This window comes from Cynocephalus volans, chromosome 13, assembly GCF_027409185.1.
Source record: "Cynocephalus volans isolate mCynVol1 chromosome 13, mCynVol1.pri, whole genome shotgun sequence".
Lineage (NCBI taxonomy): Eukaryota > Metazoa > Chordata > Mammalia > Dermoptera > Cynocephalidae > Cynocephalus > Cynocephalus volans.
Genome location: NC_084472.1, coordinates 109210064 through 109225737, shown reverse-complemented (window position 1 = coordinate 109225737; position 15674 = coordinate 109210064). Strand labels below are relative to the sequence as shown.

General features: G+C 48.4%; 2 protein-coding genes across 7 annotated transcripts in view; both read left to right on the top strand.

Moving 5' to 3' along the window:
* The window catches only part of RAB11FIP1 (RAB11 family interacting protein 1), a 28243-nt gene extending 24344 nt beyond the window's left edge, over positions 1-3899 (top strand). For all 3 annotated transcript variants that reach the window (XM_063077252.1, XM_063077251.1, XM_063077250.1), the window contains one exon: positions 625-3899. In XM_063077252.1, the coding sequence (XP_062933322.1) occupies positions 625-852 (228 nt within the window). In that variant the 3' untranslated portion in view covers positions 853-3899. The remainder of the gene's footprint in view (positions 1-624) is intronic.
* A 3553-nt stretch (positions 3900-7452) lies between these two features.
* On the top strand, positions 7453-14875 carry BRF2 (BRF2 RNA polymerase III transcription initiation factor subunit). Of its 4 annotated transcripts, none has more exons than XM_063077334.1 (5): positions 7453-7687; positions 7796-8006; positions 11907-11966; positions 12447-12768; positions 13574-14875. In XM_063077334.1, exons 2-5 carry the CDS (start codon positions 7910-7912, stop codon positions 14289-14291), a joined length of 1197 nt encoding a protein of 398 aa, XP_062933404.1. In that variant the 5' UTR covers positions 7453-7687; positions 7796-7909; the 3' UTR covers positions 14292-14875. The 4 variants fall into 4 exon arrangements, with proteins under 4 accessions (XP_062933404.1, XP_062933402.1, XP_062933403.1 ...); XM_063077332.1 differs by having other exon boundaries at positions 7792-8006; XM_063077333.1 differs by having other exon boundaries at positions 7453-8006.
* Positions 14876-15674: the final 799 nt, after the last annotated feature.

The window sequence follows — 15674 nt, the reverse complement described above, 5'->3', positions numbered from 1 at the left end:
CCCTGCCTGCATCTCTGAGGGTGATGACTGGCTGGGTGGCACTTGGCTTTGGTTCTGCATACTTTATGAGTATGAAAGGCCTTTAGTGGGCTCGCTGAGTGGCCGCTGCATTGACCTGACCACCAGACAGCCATGGAAGGCGGGCGCTGTCCTGCACCTGTCCTCACTAGTGTTCCTTCACGGCCCCTTGGCTTGGGGCTCCTCACCAGCTCTGCGTGGGTATTTGCTTGTGCGAGATCTAGTGTTCACAGCAGCTGGAACACTTCTTTGGAGGACTGAGTCCTCTGATAATTATATTTCTTAAAACTCCGAACCCAGAGTCAAATCGAGAGGTCTGTGGCTTGTGAGCCAAGTGTGTTTTTTACATTTTTGAAGAGTCATAAGACAAACAAACAAACAAAAAATGAGAAAAGAACATGGAACAAAGGCTATATGTGGCCCACAAAGTCTAAAATATTTATCTGGCCCTTTACAGAAACTTATATCAATAACCTGTTTTTACCCTAAATTGAAGAAAACAGGTTCCCAAGAGGCCCAGATCACTAATAACATTTTCCTCTTTTCTATTTCTTTTAGATATTTGATTTCTGTGCTGATTTAATAACTTTCCCTCCCTCTCTGTAGTCTCCAACGAAATACAGCCCCTCGGACCCGGCCTTTGCCTATGCGCAGCTGACCCGTGATGAGCTGATCCAGCTGGTTCTCAGGCAGAAGGAGACGATAAGCAGGAAGGAGTTTCAGGTCCGGGAGCTGGAGGACTATATCGACAACCTGCTGGTCAGAGTCATGGAGGAAACCCCCAACATCCTCCGCATTCCGGCTCAGGCTGGCAAAAAAGCAGGAAAGGTGTGAGTCACCTGAAGAAAACACTGGGACGTTTGTGTGAGTTTTTTTCCACCTGCCCTTGAGGTCAGGGACTGCGTATGCCTGAGGATAACCAGCCAACAGGCTCCAAGTGACACCTCTCTTACCTGATATCTGGCAATTCAGTTCTACCAATTGAAGTCAGGTTAATTATTACAATGAGTCTTTTACTGTACATTCCCAGGGTTTTATTTTTAAATACCACTGTGCCTTTAACTAGGGTGTAAATACTTTATTCCACCAGAAACACGGTCGTAAGATCTGATCCTGAGCCAGAAGTACAGGTGGCACAGGAGGTGTTAATGCAGTTTAACACTGGGGTTTTCTTTCCTTTGACATGAGATTTTTTCAAACACGTGTCCTCCAGTTATTAAAGCACAGGGTGACATGGAGAAAGAACCGTGCGGCTGGTGCTGTGTCACACACACTTTCTTGGCTTTTGAGTAGCTCAGGTGTGGCCTTTTGGCTAAATTTTGATATCATGTAAACTGCTGGGCTACTTGGGCCTTGTTTCTTGATGGGAGCAGAGGAGTTTAGGGGATGCCTCTGAGTGTACCTTCTAGATTCTGAACAAGTTGCCTTTTCGGAACATCAGCTTCCATTTCTCTGTAGCCTTAAAATGTGCTCTGTTTAGATCCCTAAAGCCCTTCTCCTGCTGATATGAAAGATAGAATATAAGGATTAAGAGAATCGCTTTTTACTCAGTTAGGGGGAACGTCCCTCGTCTTGCAACAGGAGAGTTCCCGCTGGCTGGACTGGCCTATTCAGTGCCTTAAGGGATTGGGTGATCGAGCACTTGCTAAGACCGATCTGTCAGGTATGGATTCCTTTGGCCATTTCCCCCTGTGCCTTTGCTTGGCTCCCTGGTGTCCTCGGCAGCACTTCCTGGAGGGGGCCAGGGTCCAGCTCCTCGAGGTGAAGGAGCCCCTTAACTGTGCAGGTCATGGGGAACCATAAACTTGGACCCTGAAGGGCTTGAGCTGCATGTGACTGTCCTTGAATTCTTCCTGTGTCTGCCTGGAAGAAAACCCATCACTTCTGGGTACTGGAGAGGTCGTAGTGAGGGGCTTTATATAGCTAATAAAATTTAAAAGCCAGTAGAAAACAGAAATGCCTCAGCCTTTAAACTGTTGCTTTTTTTCACTTTCCTTCATGAATAGACTCTCAGGCATTTTACCTCCTTGTTAGAAAATTGTGAAAAGTATCACAAGATGATACTTACTTTTGGATTGCTATATTTTAAAAACCAGATTAATACACATTTTTAAAAACTAGGGCACTTGCCCCCTTCTTAATTAATAGCAACAGTTCAGATTCTTCAGGTAATTTTATTGTTGGTCACCTGATCCTGGAATTAGAATGTTTTTGCGTTGCTCATTTTTTCTCCTGGTTGTGATAGAATCTCATCAAATCTTGACATCTCTCGTAGGGGAAGAACGGCACAGGCCACTGGTGTGGGCAGGGCTTGAGACGATAGCAGTTATTAAATCGGGAATCTCTTGTCTGTATGTTCTTGTTACAATGTGGTTAAGAAGCCAGATTATTGGCAGCAGAATCCCTTTTCAGGATTATGTTTGCTGCAGCATTGATTATATTGGAGCACTTTAATCTGAGATGATATGTAACTTGATTTATCTAATTAGCGTTTAATTATCTACAGCTATTTTATTTTATTTAATTCTCTCCTACAGTACTGGGGACCACTGTAGACTTCTCAGATGACTTGTATTTTCGTAGTGCTATGAAATTTATTTACATACCTATAAAGATAACTATATTCACTTGAACTCTGAAAATGTCCATGTATATATTTGTTCTGCATCATGTTTTTTACTTGATATCAATGTATTTTTACTGTGATAACCCAAGTGGGCTGGGGGACAGGTGTGCCCTGAATGGTTTCTCTTCCTTGGAGGAGCTGGTAATGGAGACCCGCATTGTTCACGTGGGGTGGCTGGTTTGGAGACGTCTGCTGCTAGGACCTCAGGTGTGTAACTCGGTCAGTGTTTGAGAGGGACCTCTGGGTGAAGGAGTGAATTCCTATGCTCTGAAATGCCACTTGGGAACTTGGGAGAATGAAGGACAATTTACTTCAAGGGTGTCTGGCTTCTGCTACTGCTGGAAAACACTCAGTTCATAGCGTTCCTGCGTGTCACAAAGAAGATAACCTGGAGGTCATTCAGGTCATAACTGTCCTTGAAGACTCTCCTGGGGCGGGGGGGCATTGTCTAGGAGAAGCCTCAGTCTGCTCTGAGCCACTAGCGGAGGGTGGTGCATCGGATCATGAGCTCCTCTAATTGGAGCATGCGGAAGGGCGTTCATGCATCTGCACAGGAGCTGGGACTTGCCTCTGGCTGCTGCAAGTGTTAACCTAAGGGACAGACCGGGAGGGCCTGTGCTCTGCGGAAGCAGGAGTCACTCTTCTCTTAGCCTTGCCTGGCTGCCTCCAGAAAGAGCCATAGGTACTTGAGGGGAACATCGGATTAAATAAATACCAATGATGAACGTCAGCTGGAGTCAGCTTCCTGCAGAGTGTCCATCCTTTGCGTGCCTGTTTCCGCCGTCCCATTCCTCCCATTCCTCGGACTTGGGCAGACGCCCTGCCTCTCCTTTTATTCCGGTGTGTTGACCTCATCAAGGCAGCAGAATGCAGGAGAAGGCAGGCCTGCTCTTTGCTGTGCTGCACAGCTGTGGCCCGGAGTGGAGGGGTGTGTGTGCCTCGCGCCGCTGCCAGGGGGAGCTAACGGGGCAGAGAGGGAGAAAGGGCGCGACACTGGCCACCTGTGGTGTCGAGGGCCGGAGGCGGTTGATGGAGAACTTAACCCCCTAGTGTCCACACCAACCTCAACTCTGGTTTCTCCGTATCTACTACGTGAGCTACTAAGGTGACTTCCTCCTCTCTCCAGTTGGAGGGTTGCTCAGTGCTTTTGGATTATAGAATTATGATTTCCTGCTTTTGTTACTTTGGGAATTTTGAATTTCTTTGGTTTTGTTTGTGAGAAGTAACCTGAAATTTCCTATAACACTAAATAAAATGGTACTACCTTTCAAAAATTTGTGTCTGTAGTTTAATATGGGTGCAATAAAAATTTTTTTCTGTCTTCCTGGAAAACTTCTCTTGGGGGGTGTGGGAGGGTGACAGTATTTTTCATCCCATGAGGGTCTCTCACTTGGATTCCTGCTGCTGCCACCTTGCCTGGTGCCCAGGGGTCTCAAGGCCCTTTCTCCCGTGGAGGGTGGAACATTGCTGATCCCTTGCCTGTGAAGCACCCCTCATCTTAACATGAGGGACCGTGGCATTTACCAGGTAAACATCATTCGAATGTTTGGCCACCAGTGCTAAAAGCTGCCACCTCTTTTTAAATTTTTTTGGTTGCTGGCCAGTACAGGGCTCCAAACCCCTGATCTTGGCGTTGCCAGCATCACGCTCTACCGAGTGTGCTAACCAGCCAGCCCCAAAGCTGCCACCTTTTTCCCTTTTGCAGCACGGGCCTTTGGTTGAGCACATGGGCAAGGATCATTTCCTTGATTCCCCCCCTCCTCCTGCCCCCAACACACAGATTTCCCAGAGTAAAGTCTTCTTCTTGGGGGCATGAGTTGAATTCAGACCGGATTCACAACTGCCCCCATCTGGGAACCAGGTCCCTGGTTCAGTCCACTTAGTGGATCCGTTTCTGAAGAGGGTCTTACTCCTCTTGAGCTCATCCCTCCCAAATTCCAAGCCTTCCTGATGAGGTGAGAGGTTTGCCTTCCTCTCAAGCACCGTCCTTGCTCCAGGCGCTGCAGACCTTTTGGCATGGAGGAGATGCTTTTTGTCTCTTAGAGATGAAAGTCACACTGTAGAAAGAGGCAGGCGGTGCCGGTGAAGCTCCTGGGTGGGGGCTGGGGGAGTTCCCTGAAGGCCTCCCTGGATCTGGTGGAGGGGCCTGGTCACCCCAACTGAATGACGGATGGTGGGACCACCGTGTGAGGCGATATGGACAGAGCTCTAATGAAACAGCCGCCCAGGTCTGCTCTGTTGATCTGTTTTGTTATTTGGTGGCTGGCTGGAAAGAGGACCTGAACACCGTGCAGGTTTGCTTTAAAAAAAAAACAAAACTCTTTAAAAGGAGGGTCTCCAAGGGAGTAAAGTTAATTACATAATGACCCCGACTTTTCTGAGATGCGTTTCTCTTGGTTTTGGAGTTCTCACAACTTGGTTCCTGCTACTGCCACCAAACCCAGCCCTTAGGGGATAGCTATTGTATTTTTCAAACTCCACCCCAAGGAAAGACACAACCCTCTTTTTCCTTTTAGCCCAGCTGCAAATAATGGAAAGTTTTAAAAACATACTGAGAAAATAAGGGAGATGATTATAGAATATATGAACATAAAAAATGAATTTTCCTAAATCCAGTATTCTGCCAAAGGAAGTCAAGCCTCAAAGGTGCATCTTGGCCAGGAGACCTTGGGTTCTTAGCAGATTGAAAGGCCCCTTGTGTTCCATTCTGGAGCAGCAGTGACACTGTCCCCCCACCCCCATACCCTGTGCACTCACTTGTTCTGTAGATTTTTCTAGGTAACGTGTATGTTCTTGGAAAAGAAAAAGAAAAATCATCATTTCCCCACTACCAAGAGGTAACCACTGTTATTTTGACTTGTTGCCTCAGGATTTTTCCCCTCATAAATAGATAACACTTTTTTTCCTTTTTGGCAGCTGGCCGGTACTGGGAACTGAACCCTTACCTCGGTGTTGCAAGGCTGCGCTCTGACCAAATAGAGGCACTTTAAAGGGAGGCTAGGATCACACAGGACGTACGGTTTTGGACACGTCTCCGTGCCTGTAGATAGCACGCGCCTATCCATAGTCCACTCTGCAGCCAGGACAGATAGGAACTGACAAACCCCCTACCACGAAAGAGCTCTGGTGCCTGCAGAGACTGATCTAGGTCCCTTCCTGCTCATGTTAAAATCACAGCCACCTCTGGACCAGAGTGAGGACTTGCTGGGGGAAGCACCCTGCCCTTCCGCACTGTATTAGTCCATTCTGCTGCTTATAACAAAATACTTGGAACTGGGTAATTTATGAAGAAAGTGAAATTTATTGCTTACAGTTTCTGAGGCTGGGAAGTCCAAAGTCCATCTGGTGGTGACAGTGACCCAGGGGTCTCACATTGCAAGATGGTGGAAGCAGAGAGAGGAGAGAGAGAGAAAGACAGACTCTCCTCTCCTTTTAAAGCCCTCAGAACCACACCCCTGACCACCATTTTTATTTTTACCCTTTATTTTTTCCCACATTCACATAACTTTTATTACAGTATATTGTTACGATTGTTCTCTTTTATTATTAGTTATTGAGTTTTTTCCCCAATTGCTTTTTTATTTTATTATTTTTTTTACATTCTAGGGTGCTGTTGCAGAGCAGTTGGGAGGGAGGGGAAAGGGGAGAGGGGAAGGAAATGGAAGAAAGAGGAAGGAGGAAGGGCAGGATTGAGGCCTGTGGCACCCCCCTCATTCCCACAGAGGAGACGGGGGGTGGCTTCCAGTGGTGGCTTGGTCATTGCTGGGCTGGGTGCAGATGTCAGGGGGGTGTGGTAAAAGCCCTCAACCCCTGCCCCCCAGCTCAGGAACCCAGGGACCTTCTCGCTGTGGCTTGGTGGTCATTGCTGGGCTGGTTGCATGTGTTGGGGGGCGTGGCCGAGGCCTGAGGCCCCCCACCACCCTGCTCCGGAGAGCCTGGGGTGCTTTCTGCAGCAGCTCAGCGGACCACCATTTTTAATCCATTCACTAGTGCATCGTCCTCCAATCCAATCACCTCTTCAAGGCCCCACCTTTCAATTACCATAATAGGATTTTCCACCCTCTTAACAGTCACAGTGGGGGCTAAGTTTCTAATACATGAAACTTGGGGGACACAAATCAAACTCCAGTGAGTTCTGGGGGGACATAATTCAATCCACTACACCCACCCATGAAAAATGGTCACTTACAGGGTGTCGTCACAATTCTTTAACCAGGGCAAGAGTCAGCAGCACAGCCTCCCTGAGCTCTTGAACCCAGTCTCTGCAATGGACCCTGTTCCCTGGCTCCTCTTCAGGCATCATCTCTTCGGCCCTGCAGTCTCCTCTCCCGGGAAGTCACTAATATCACTTCCAACTCAAATCTGGCTTACTTGAGCCCTGTGGGGCCAGCATATCCCAGAGCCAAAAACTCTCCTGAGGGAGAATGTCCTTATGTAGCCTTTTGACTTTTGGTTATTTTACACAGAAACCAGTGTCCTGTGGCCTGGAAAGAGTCACCTTGGTGACCCTGATGTGGCTCTTGCAGAGCTGAGGAAAAGCTGCTTCCATCCTTGCACATGGACTGCTAAACCACTGCAACAAGAGTGTGTGCTCAGGGCTCAGAGTGGAGCTGGCCAGTGTCACAGTTTCAGTCACCTGAGCCGAGAAGGAGCCCAGGGTTGAGGCCGGATTAAAGACCTTGAGAGCAGCCCAGCTCTCACTCGATGAGAATGATCCTGCCTGTGAGGAATTCAGTCCACACAGGAGGTGAAGAGCTCTTTACTGAGCGCCAGGTCCTTCCCACAGGGACGTGCCATTGCACGGAGAGTCAGACAAGAATAGACACATTTAACCGAGGAAGGACAGGCAGAGGCCTGCCTTCGGGTGCCCTCCGCCTCGGTCTCCCCTCTAGGAAGAACGCTGGCCTCCGCGTCAGCATTACACATCTGGGCCACAGCTGGGGCTGCTTTTCCAAGCCCCCCTGCCCCCCGAACCTGTCCGCAGGAACCCAGCCCATTCTGGGCACTCAGCATGAGGAACATCTGTTACACATCATCGCCGTGGTGGGTGACAATAGCTGCGATGAGCCTGTAGCAGGGGAGAGGGCGCTGAGACTGGTGAGTCCGTTCCCATTCCCTGCAGCAAGGCAAACGCATTTCTCCAATAGACAGGTTTCTTCCTGAGAAACTGGAGAGCCCCCGATTCCCACATCGCAGCAGAGTGCGCCGCCTCCTGGCCTGGACCCTGCCCTCCTCCCGGCGGGCCTGTGAGGGCAAGGGGGTCTCATGGCCACAACGCCTACTTGGGACTGGAAAGGAGTTACCCGACCCCTCCCAGTTGCTGCTTGGAGGATCACGAAACCGCTTTGCCACTTTACAATGAGTATGTGGGGGAAAGTGGGAATTCAAGGCTTCTGTCATGGGGAGATGGCCCAGTAGATCCCACTTTTTTCTTTTTTTAAAATGCAGTTACATTCAAGATAGGTGCAGACAAAATTGGGGATGACAGGAGTCTGATGCTGTTCTGCATAATAATGTAAAGAACGACTCCCAGTGCTGATTCTGTTGCTTTTAGGGACATGTTTCTCCTTCCCAGTAAGAATGCTGACTGTGCCGACTAAAACCAGTGCATGTCTCTGAGAGGTGCGTGTGTACATGTGTGCTTGCAAGTGTGTCTTAACATTTACCTACCAGACAACCAGAAATGAATCCTCACCCCACACCTCACACTAGTGGGGAAGACTAGAGGGGAGGGGACTTAAAATGCCAAAGCCCACCTACGACTATTGTGCTGAAGCCCCCTTCTGGTCAGGGATGGAGGGAGTAATTCAAGTTTAAGGGAAAGGACTGTTGGGAATTATTGTGTCCCTTGGCTGGGGAGAGGGGAGGATTCTCCAGTGTGATCAAACTCTGTGGTGACAGATGCGATTTCTTGCACTCTGAGAAAGCAGTCCCTTAGGGAGGGGGTGGTGCTCTTAGGTCAGATATCAAGTATAGAAACTGGGTGTGGAAAATAAGGGACTGACACTTCACAAAGGTATTTTTGTTTAATGCTGTCCTCTTGAACTGTGAAGACACTCTTATGAACGTTTCTGTTTAACATATATGTTTTCATCTATATTATTATCACCTTAAGTTCCTCAACCCTTCAGTAAAGTCTGTTAACAGTTTCAAGTGATCCTCATGTGCAAAATTAAAAAATGGAAGTTTGGCTGCTTTGTGTTCATGGGTCAGCTGACACCTGGTGGCAGAGCAGCATCCTGCCAGAGTACTGACGTCTGAGGTGCAGGAATTTCTGTTGTCCAGCAGGAAGCGGGGAAGGTGTATGGAGTAGCTGTGCATAGAGAGGAGGGACCTGTGCGCCAGAGGGGCTTCTGCTGAACGACAGTTCCTGTAAGGCGCAGCGCCTCTTTCCAAAGGTATACTAGAGGCAAGTGTCACTTGAAGCACAGAAGGCTGATGCTTGGATTACAGACAAAATGCAATCTTCTTGTCAGAGAAAACCCTCTGTGCCTGACTCCTGAGAACTCTTTCAAAAGAGCATATAGCCCTGCTCAACCAAATACCTTTCTTTTTGAGGCTCAACTCCTCTGTTTGAGGACTCACTGGATCATTGTGTTGCCTTGTCTCTTCTGACTAATAAGCACCATTTTTCTTTTGAGTTTTTTCGAGCTCTAAGGTGCATAATAATTTATTGATCATCTAAAGGAGGCAGCTATAACTTATGTCCTATTACTCAAGAGAGTATCTCTATTTGTTAAGAGGCTGACAAGACCTGAACTTTCTCTCAATTCATGATGGGCAAAAGTTGTTCAATCATTTTCTGTTCTCATTGGGAAGTGCTGGTCTTACTCTCTTCCCCTAACCCCCAGTGCAAGGCTGAAACTGTACCCATAACAGCTTCTAAACTCTACAAATGCCAGGGGCCTGTCTGATAAATTCCTTCAGCACTTGCTATGACGACGCCCTTTCTTTCTTGGACTCCGAAGGGACAGGCCTCTGGTTGTTCTTGTCACTCAACTCAACTTTCTTACTTATCAAACACAACGGATTCTAAAACTTTCAAGCACTAAAATCTTTATTCTTAATGACTGCAAATAGCATTTACTTACAAGAAAATACTTTCTTTTTGTTGACTTTTAATTTATAGTCAAACATGACATACAACACGTACTAGTCTGTTTGTGCTGCTCTAACAGAATACCCAAGACTGGGTAATTTATCAAAAAAAAATAAACTTATTTTCTCTAGGCCTGGCTAATTAGCTCAGCTGGTTATAACACCAAGGTCATGGGTCTGGATCTCCATACCCACCAGTCGCCAAAAAAAAAAAAAAAAAAAAAAAAAAGAAAGAAAACAAATTTATTTTCTCACAGTTCTGGAGGCTGGGAAATTCAAGATCAAACCTGCACCGGCAGGTTTGGTGTCTGGTGAGGGCTGCTCTCTGCTTTCAAAATGGAGCCTTGAAGGCTGTGTCTTTCCGGGAGGAATGCAAGGTCCTCACACAGCAGAAGGTGGAAGGGCAAAAGGGATCAAATTCCTTCTGCCCAGACCTTTTATAACAGCATTAATCGTTCAAGAGGGCAGAGCCCTCATGACCTAAACACCTCTCCAAAGGTTCTACCTTCCAACACTTGCACTGGGGAATAAGTTGACAACACATGAATTTTGGAAGATACATTCAGGCCATAGCACATTTCCAATTTGTAAGACTGGGCTTCTGTATTAGCACCACTAGAGGCAAAATTTTACTCAAGATTCTTTGATCTGTGCTATACCAAGCTAGGAACTTTGGAGCCAGAATCTCGGAACATCTCAAAGCTCAAGTTTTTAAAAACATCAGAATATGTTTGCACCCTCCAGGTTGCACAAAGCCTCACCATTCCATATTCTTTCACTCCAAACTCCGTTAGACGTTCCTTGCCTGGCCTTCAAAAGTTTGCCACGCCAGATTTTATTCAAGTTCCTCATTTTACAGTTGAGAAGAACAAACTGCAGGGAGAGGATGCAGCGTGCCCGGGGAAGCAGCTCTTGGTCCTGCTCTCATTACACTACTGTCCTATGTAAGACACATACTTTCTACCATAACCCAAATCAACGTTCCTTACCAAAGAGACATGGAGAATCTGCGATTCCCCTCGCTCTCTATAAAAAGGCTTGGTCAGGCATAGCAACACCTTCTTGTCTGTAAGTAGAAAGTTCACCCAAATCCAACCCCCGGTCCGGACCACCTCCAACTAGTCACAGCAGAGAAGCCGGAGACAGAGCTCAGACCAGGAACCTCTTCCCGCAGCTCACGTTTCCCCCCGGGCCTCCAGAGGAACAGACCGGAAGTGGCGCGCGGCCGAGGGCGGGCGAACCGCCTATCTCGCCGTCGCGTAGGCCGGAAGAGAGAAGTGCGACTCTTAGAAGCGTCCTCCGCAGTTCCTGCTGCCGGGCGGTTGCCGTCGCGTACGCGGGGGCGGTGTCCGGAGGCGGTCGCGGTGCTCGGGCGCGCGGGGAGATGCCGGGCGGAGGCCGCTGCCCCGACTGCGGCTCCACCGAGCTCGTGGAAGACTCGCACTATGCGCAGAGCCAGCTGGTGTGCTCCGAGTGCGGCTGCGTGGTCAGCGAGGGGGTCCTGACCACCACCTTCAGCGACGAGGGCAACCTCCGAGGTACCTGCGCGCAGCCTTCCCGTCCTCTTCTCAGCTCCCTCCTCCTCCCTGTCATGCGCACCCTCAATTAAATACGGGAACAAACGGACTAAACTGAACGAGTGTGTTGGAGGAGGTCAGGCAGTGCCGGTCATCTGTGTTCCCAGCACCTAATGAGGCAGATGTAATGGATATAGTAAATGTTGAATAAATGAGACAGAGAGAAACAATGTTCCGCTCGATCTGCCTGGTCTGGTCACGGTGGAAGGGTCGTGGATAGCACATAAGTGGATTTTTAGCCCTAATTGGCAAAAACATCTTTTTTCTTTGCCTTCCCAGTCTCTGACAAGTGCGGCCCTCAAAATCTGCAGCCGGGAAAACGTACAGGAGGGATGACTGAAGATTAGGAATACTTGGAGCTGCTTTAGTGCAGTCCTAACCTTTCTCAAGCACTGTGTATTTGATACTCCTTGTGCACATAGAAAACCAGAGGGGCCTATTAACTACTCATAGACGGGCACCTTCTGTGAGACAGGGAACAGATGCTCAGTGATTTGAATTCTGCTTCCTGGCCTTGTGTGGTGGGAGGGCATTGGGGTCTGATGAATAAAGGCTAAGCATGCTATTTGTTGTTCATTATTTTACAGCAGTAACATATTCCCAAAGCACAGGGGAAAATGAACAAGTTAGTCGCAGCAAGCAACGAGGTGAGTGAGAATCAACCTTTTATGACACAGTAGCTTTAAAGAAAATTATCCTGGTGTCCCAGCCCATCTTCTTGCTTTTCTTGATTTCAGCATTACAGGTATAAGGTAGAGTAGCCAAGAGTGGAATTAGAAGTAAAGGATGGGGATGGTTCTGAGAGAGGCAGCAGTTCAGTATAGGGTTTGGGTTTGCTCAGGGGTATGTTTGAGGTAGCTTCAAGGAGCCTGGGTAAAACTTTGGCTTGGTCTTGAATCAAAACAGCCTCCCCAAAATGGTGGGCTGAAATATGACTTCTTTCCACAAATGTTTTTGTGCCTTTGGAATGATTACACCAAGTGTCACTCCTGTCAGTACAAAAAGGTACATTATTTGTGCATCTGGTATCTGAGGCAAGCGGAACTAAACTAAATCCTAGCAGAACTTGCTACGAGCTGCATGATAGCTCCTTTGACCCCGCTAACTCTTCCTGTGGGTTTTCCCAGGTCTCCGCCGAGTGAGAGACCTTTGTCGAGTTCTGCAGTTGCCACCAACATTTGAGGACACAGCAGTTGCCTACTACCAACAGGCATACCAGCACTCTGGCATCCGAGCTGCCCGGCTGCAAAAAAAGGAGGTGTTGGTTGGGTGCTGTGTTTTAATCACCTGCCGGCAGCATAACTGGCCCCTAACCATGGGAACCATCTGCACCCTGTTGTATGCAGATTTGGATGTGTTTTCTGGCACCTACATGCAGATAGTGAAGCTCCTGGGGCTGGATGTGCCATCTCTCTGCTTGGCAGAACTGGTGAAGACCTATTGTAGCAGGTACCTACCTAGTGAGTAACACTGGGATGGGATGGTTCCTTGGATCTGAGGCCTTTTATCTTTGGCTGTCTCTCTTTGACCAAAGCCCATCTGAAAGGATGTAGGAGAAGAATCTATTCTCCCTATCCCATGCGTAATGCTAATAGGGTTAACACTGTTTTACATTTCTAAAATGCTAAAATTTTCAAATCCCTTTGCCCTCACAACAACCTAATGATGTAGGGAAGGTGGGCATTAACCTTGGTGCAGGGCTGCCGAGTTGCACACTTCTCATGTTACAGGCTTTGTGAATGGCAGCCCCTGGAGCTGTGCAGGGTGTGGTCTGTGTGGCTGTGTGCAGCAACCCTGCCTGGGCAGGATCATCTGCAGGTGGATTTTTTTCTTTTTAACAGCTATGTCTATTTCTTTTTTCTGAGAAATATAGAAGAAAACAAAAGCTATTGGGGTCAGTTAGTCTTGGATTTGAAGCTTGGTTACTTCCTTGCTGGGTGACTGTGGGCAAATTTTCAACTTTACATGCACATAACAGGGTGCACATTCGTATAGACTGAATGAGAACATTGTAAAGCACTCAGAATAATGGCTGGCAGGGGGTGTTCAACACCTGTTAGCACCGTCTGCATTTTTCTGCCCTTCATCTAACAAGCAGAAGACTCACCCTGTTTCTCTGTAAACTTGCTGCCCAGTGAGCTCGAGTGTTCCCAAGAGGACAGAATAGCTTCCCCATCTTTAGTGGACCGCCCTTCACTCTGGAAGAGGGGGGACCATAGTCGTTGAAACCTGACCCTCATTTTGGTTGTTTCAGCTTCAAACTGTTCCAGGCTTCCCCCTCTGTGCTGGCCAAATACGTGGAAGACAAAGAGAAGATGCTGTCACGAACATTGCAGTTGGTGGAGCTGGCAAATGAGACGTGGCTGGTGACGGGGCGGCATCCCTTGCCTGTCATCACTGCTGCTGCTTTCCTGGCTTGGCAGTCACTGCAGCCTTCAGATCGGCTGACATGTTCCCTTGCCCGATTTTGTAAATTGGCAAACGTGGACCTGCCCTGCCCCGCTGCCTCCCGCCTGCAGGAGCTGCTGGCTGTGCTGCTGCGGATGGCTGAGCAGCTGGCTTGGTTGCAGGTTCTGAAACTTGACAAACGGTCTGTGGTGAAGCACATTGGTGACCTTCTTCAGCACCGCCACATGCTGGTCCGCAAGGCCTTTCGGGACGGAAAAGTAGAAATGGAGACCCAAGGGAAGGAGGGGCAGGGGCAAGGACAGGGAGAAGAGGAGGCAGGGAATTGTTCCTTAGATTTGCCCGAGAAAAAGCGACCAGCCAGTCCTGCCCTTCTCCTCCCACCCTGCATGTTGAAGCCCCCAAAGCGGATCCATCCCACACCTCCTGTCTCCTTGGTCACCGGAGACGAGGACATTTCTGATAGTGAAATAGAGCAGTATTTGCGCACTCCTCAGGAAATTAGGGATTTTCAGAGAGCCCAAGCTGCTAGACAGGCTGCCACAAGTGTCCCTAACCCTCCTTGATGGACATCCATTGGGGGCACATAACCTTATTTGGACAGCAGCTAGGAAGTAAGTGTGGACGAGTCCTTATGTGTTATCTTGTTTGAAGGAACCAAGGGGAGCTCTGTCTTAGCTGGACCCTAGGTCCTGGGGTGGATGTCAGGAGTGCAGGGATCACTGTGGGTAGGAGAGGGTCCCATCCCTTGGTGCCAGAGAGCAAGTTGCATGTATTCATGTTCTTTCGGGTAGCTCTCCTCTTAGACTGTTGGGAAAATATCAGGCTCCCCCCTTGCTCCTAGTTTGAATGGGACACACTGCTGCTGATGCTTCTTTAGGTCTGACGGGGCTTCCCTGCTGCTTGTGGAGCAGTTGGCTTCCCAGTCAACCCTCAGAGGAGCAGGAACTGGGGAATTCTTGGCCCTGTGTCCATTTACAGGCGGTAGATTTGTGTGCATGGTGTCATGAAATCCTCTATCATAGCAACAAAAAGACCGTGGGTGGACTAAGGCTAAAGCCCAAAGGGGTTTGCAAATTTTTAATATATTAAAACAAGAGGCATCTGCTAGAAAACATTCTATTGTATAAAACTTGAGCTTTTAAAAACATGTTTTCTTTGGCACTTTTCATTCCCTCCCTCCCCTTTTCCCAGCGTATTGCAAAAAGCTCTCCAGTGCTAAGGCATTGGCAGGGTATGTAAACAGCAGCCAGCATATGTGGAAGAATAATACAAAGCTTTTTTTTTTTTTCTTCTAATATTGTCTGTGCAGAAAGCATAAATAACAGGACCGACCCCAAGGAATGTGGGTTTTCTCCCCTCTCCTATGTCCACCTTGGTGATCAGGCCAGGGTGACATGCAGACTGGGAGGGGACATAGACCAGGCCTAGATTTCCTGTTACCCTTCACAAGGCTCAAGGTTCCATTTGGTCCTGTAGTAAAAGGCTGGTTTGCTTTTAGGTTGGGAAAATATGGGTGCTGGTGTTTGAAAGTAGAGAAGGCACAGGCCCCTGATGAGCTGCAGGGATCCAAGCCACTGCCTCAGAGCTTGGCTTAGGCTTTTGTGAGTCAGGAAGCTGGTTTGACATTTTGGAGGTCTCTCCCTGCTGCTGAGCTGGAGCCCACATTATTGGGCTGGTTCTCCCATATGGCCTCATGGAGGCAAGGAAGTGTTCTCCCTCGGTCCTTTCCTGTTGGAAAGCCGAGACTGGGGCCGTGGGGCTTGTAATTGGATAAGTGCTCCGGCCTCATGGTGGAGCGGCATTGTTTACAGGATTAGGTTTAGGGCATGACTCCTGTCTGCTCCAGATCCAAGTACCAGCTCTATTTCCCTCAAATCATGCTCAGGCGCTGGGCAGAGTCAGCTTCTTAGGTGTAGGACCTAGGCTTGATGCCACCTCTGAGGACC

What these genes read in the sequence shown, in the direction of transcription:
- BRF2 (XM_063077331.1), top strand. Translation starts at nt 11,127, where the DNA reads ATGCCGGGCGGAGGCCGCTGCCCCGACTGCGGCTCCACCGAGCTCGTG. An exon ending in CGACGAGGGCAACCTCCGAG is followed by an intron (nt 11,281 to 11,906) that starts GTACCTGCGCGC and finishes ATTATTTTACAG; the next exon opens with CAGTAACATATTCCCAAAGC. An exon ending in GTGAAGACCTATTGTAGCAG is followed by an intron (nt 12,769 to 13,573) that starts GTACCTACCTAG and finishes TGGTTGTTTCAG; the next exon opens with CTTCAAACTGTTCCAGGCTT.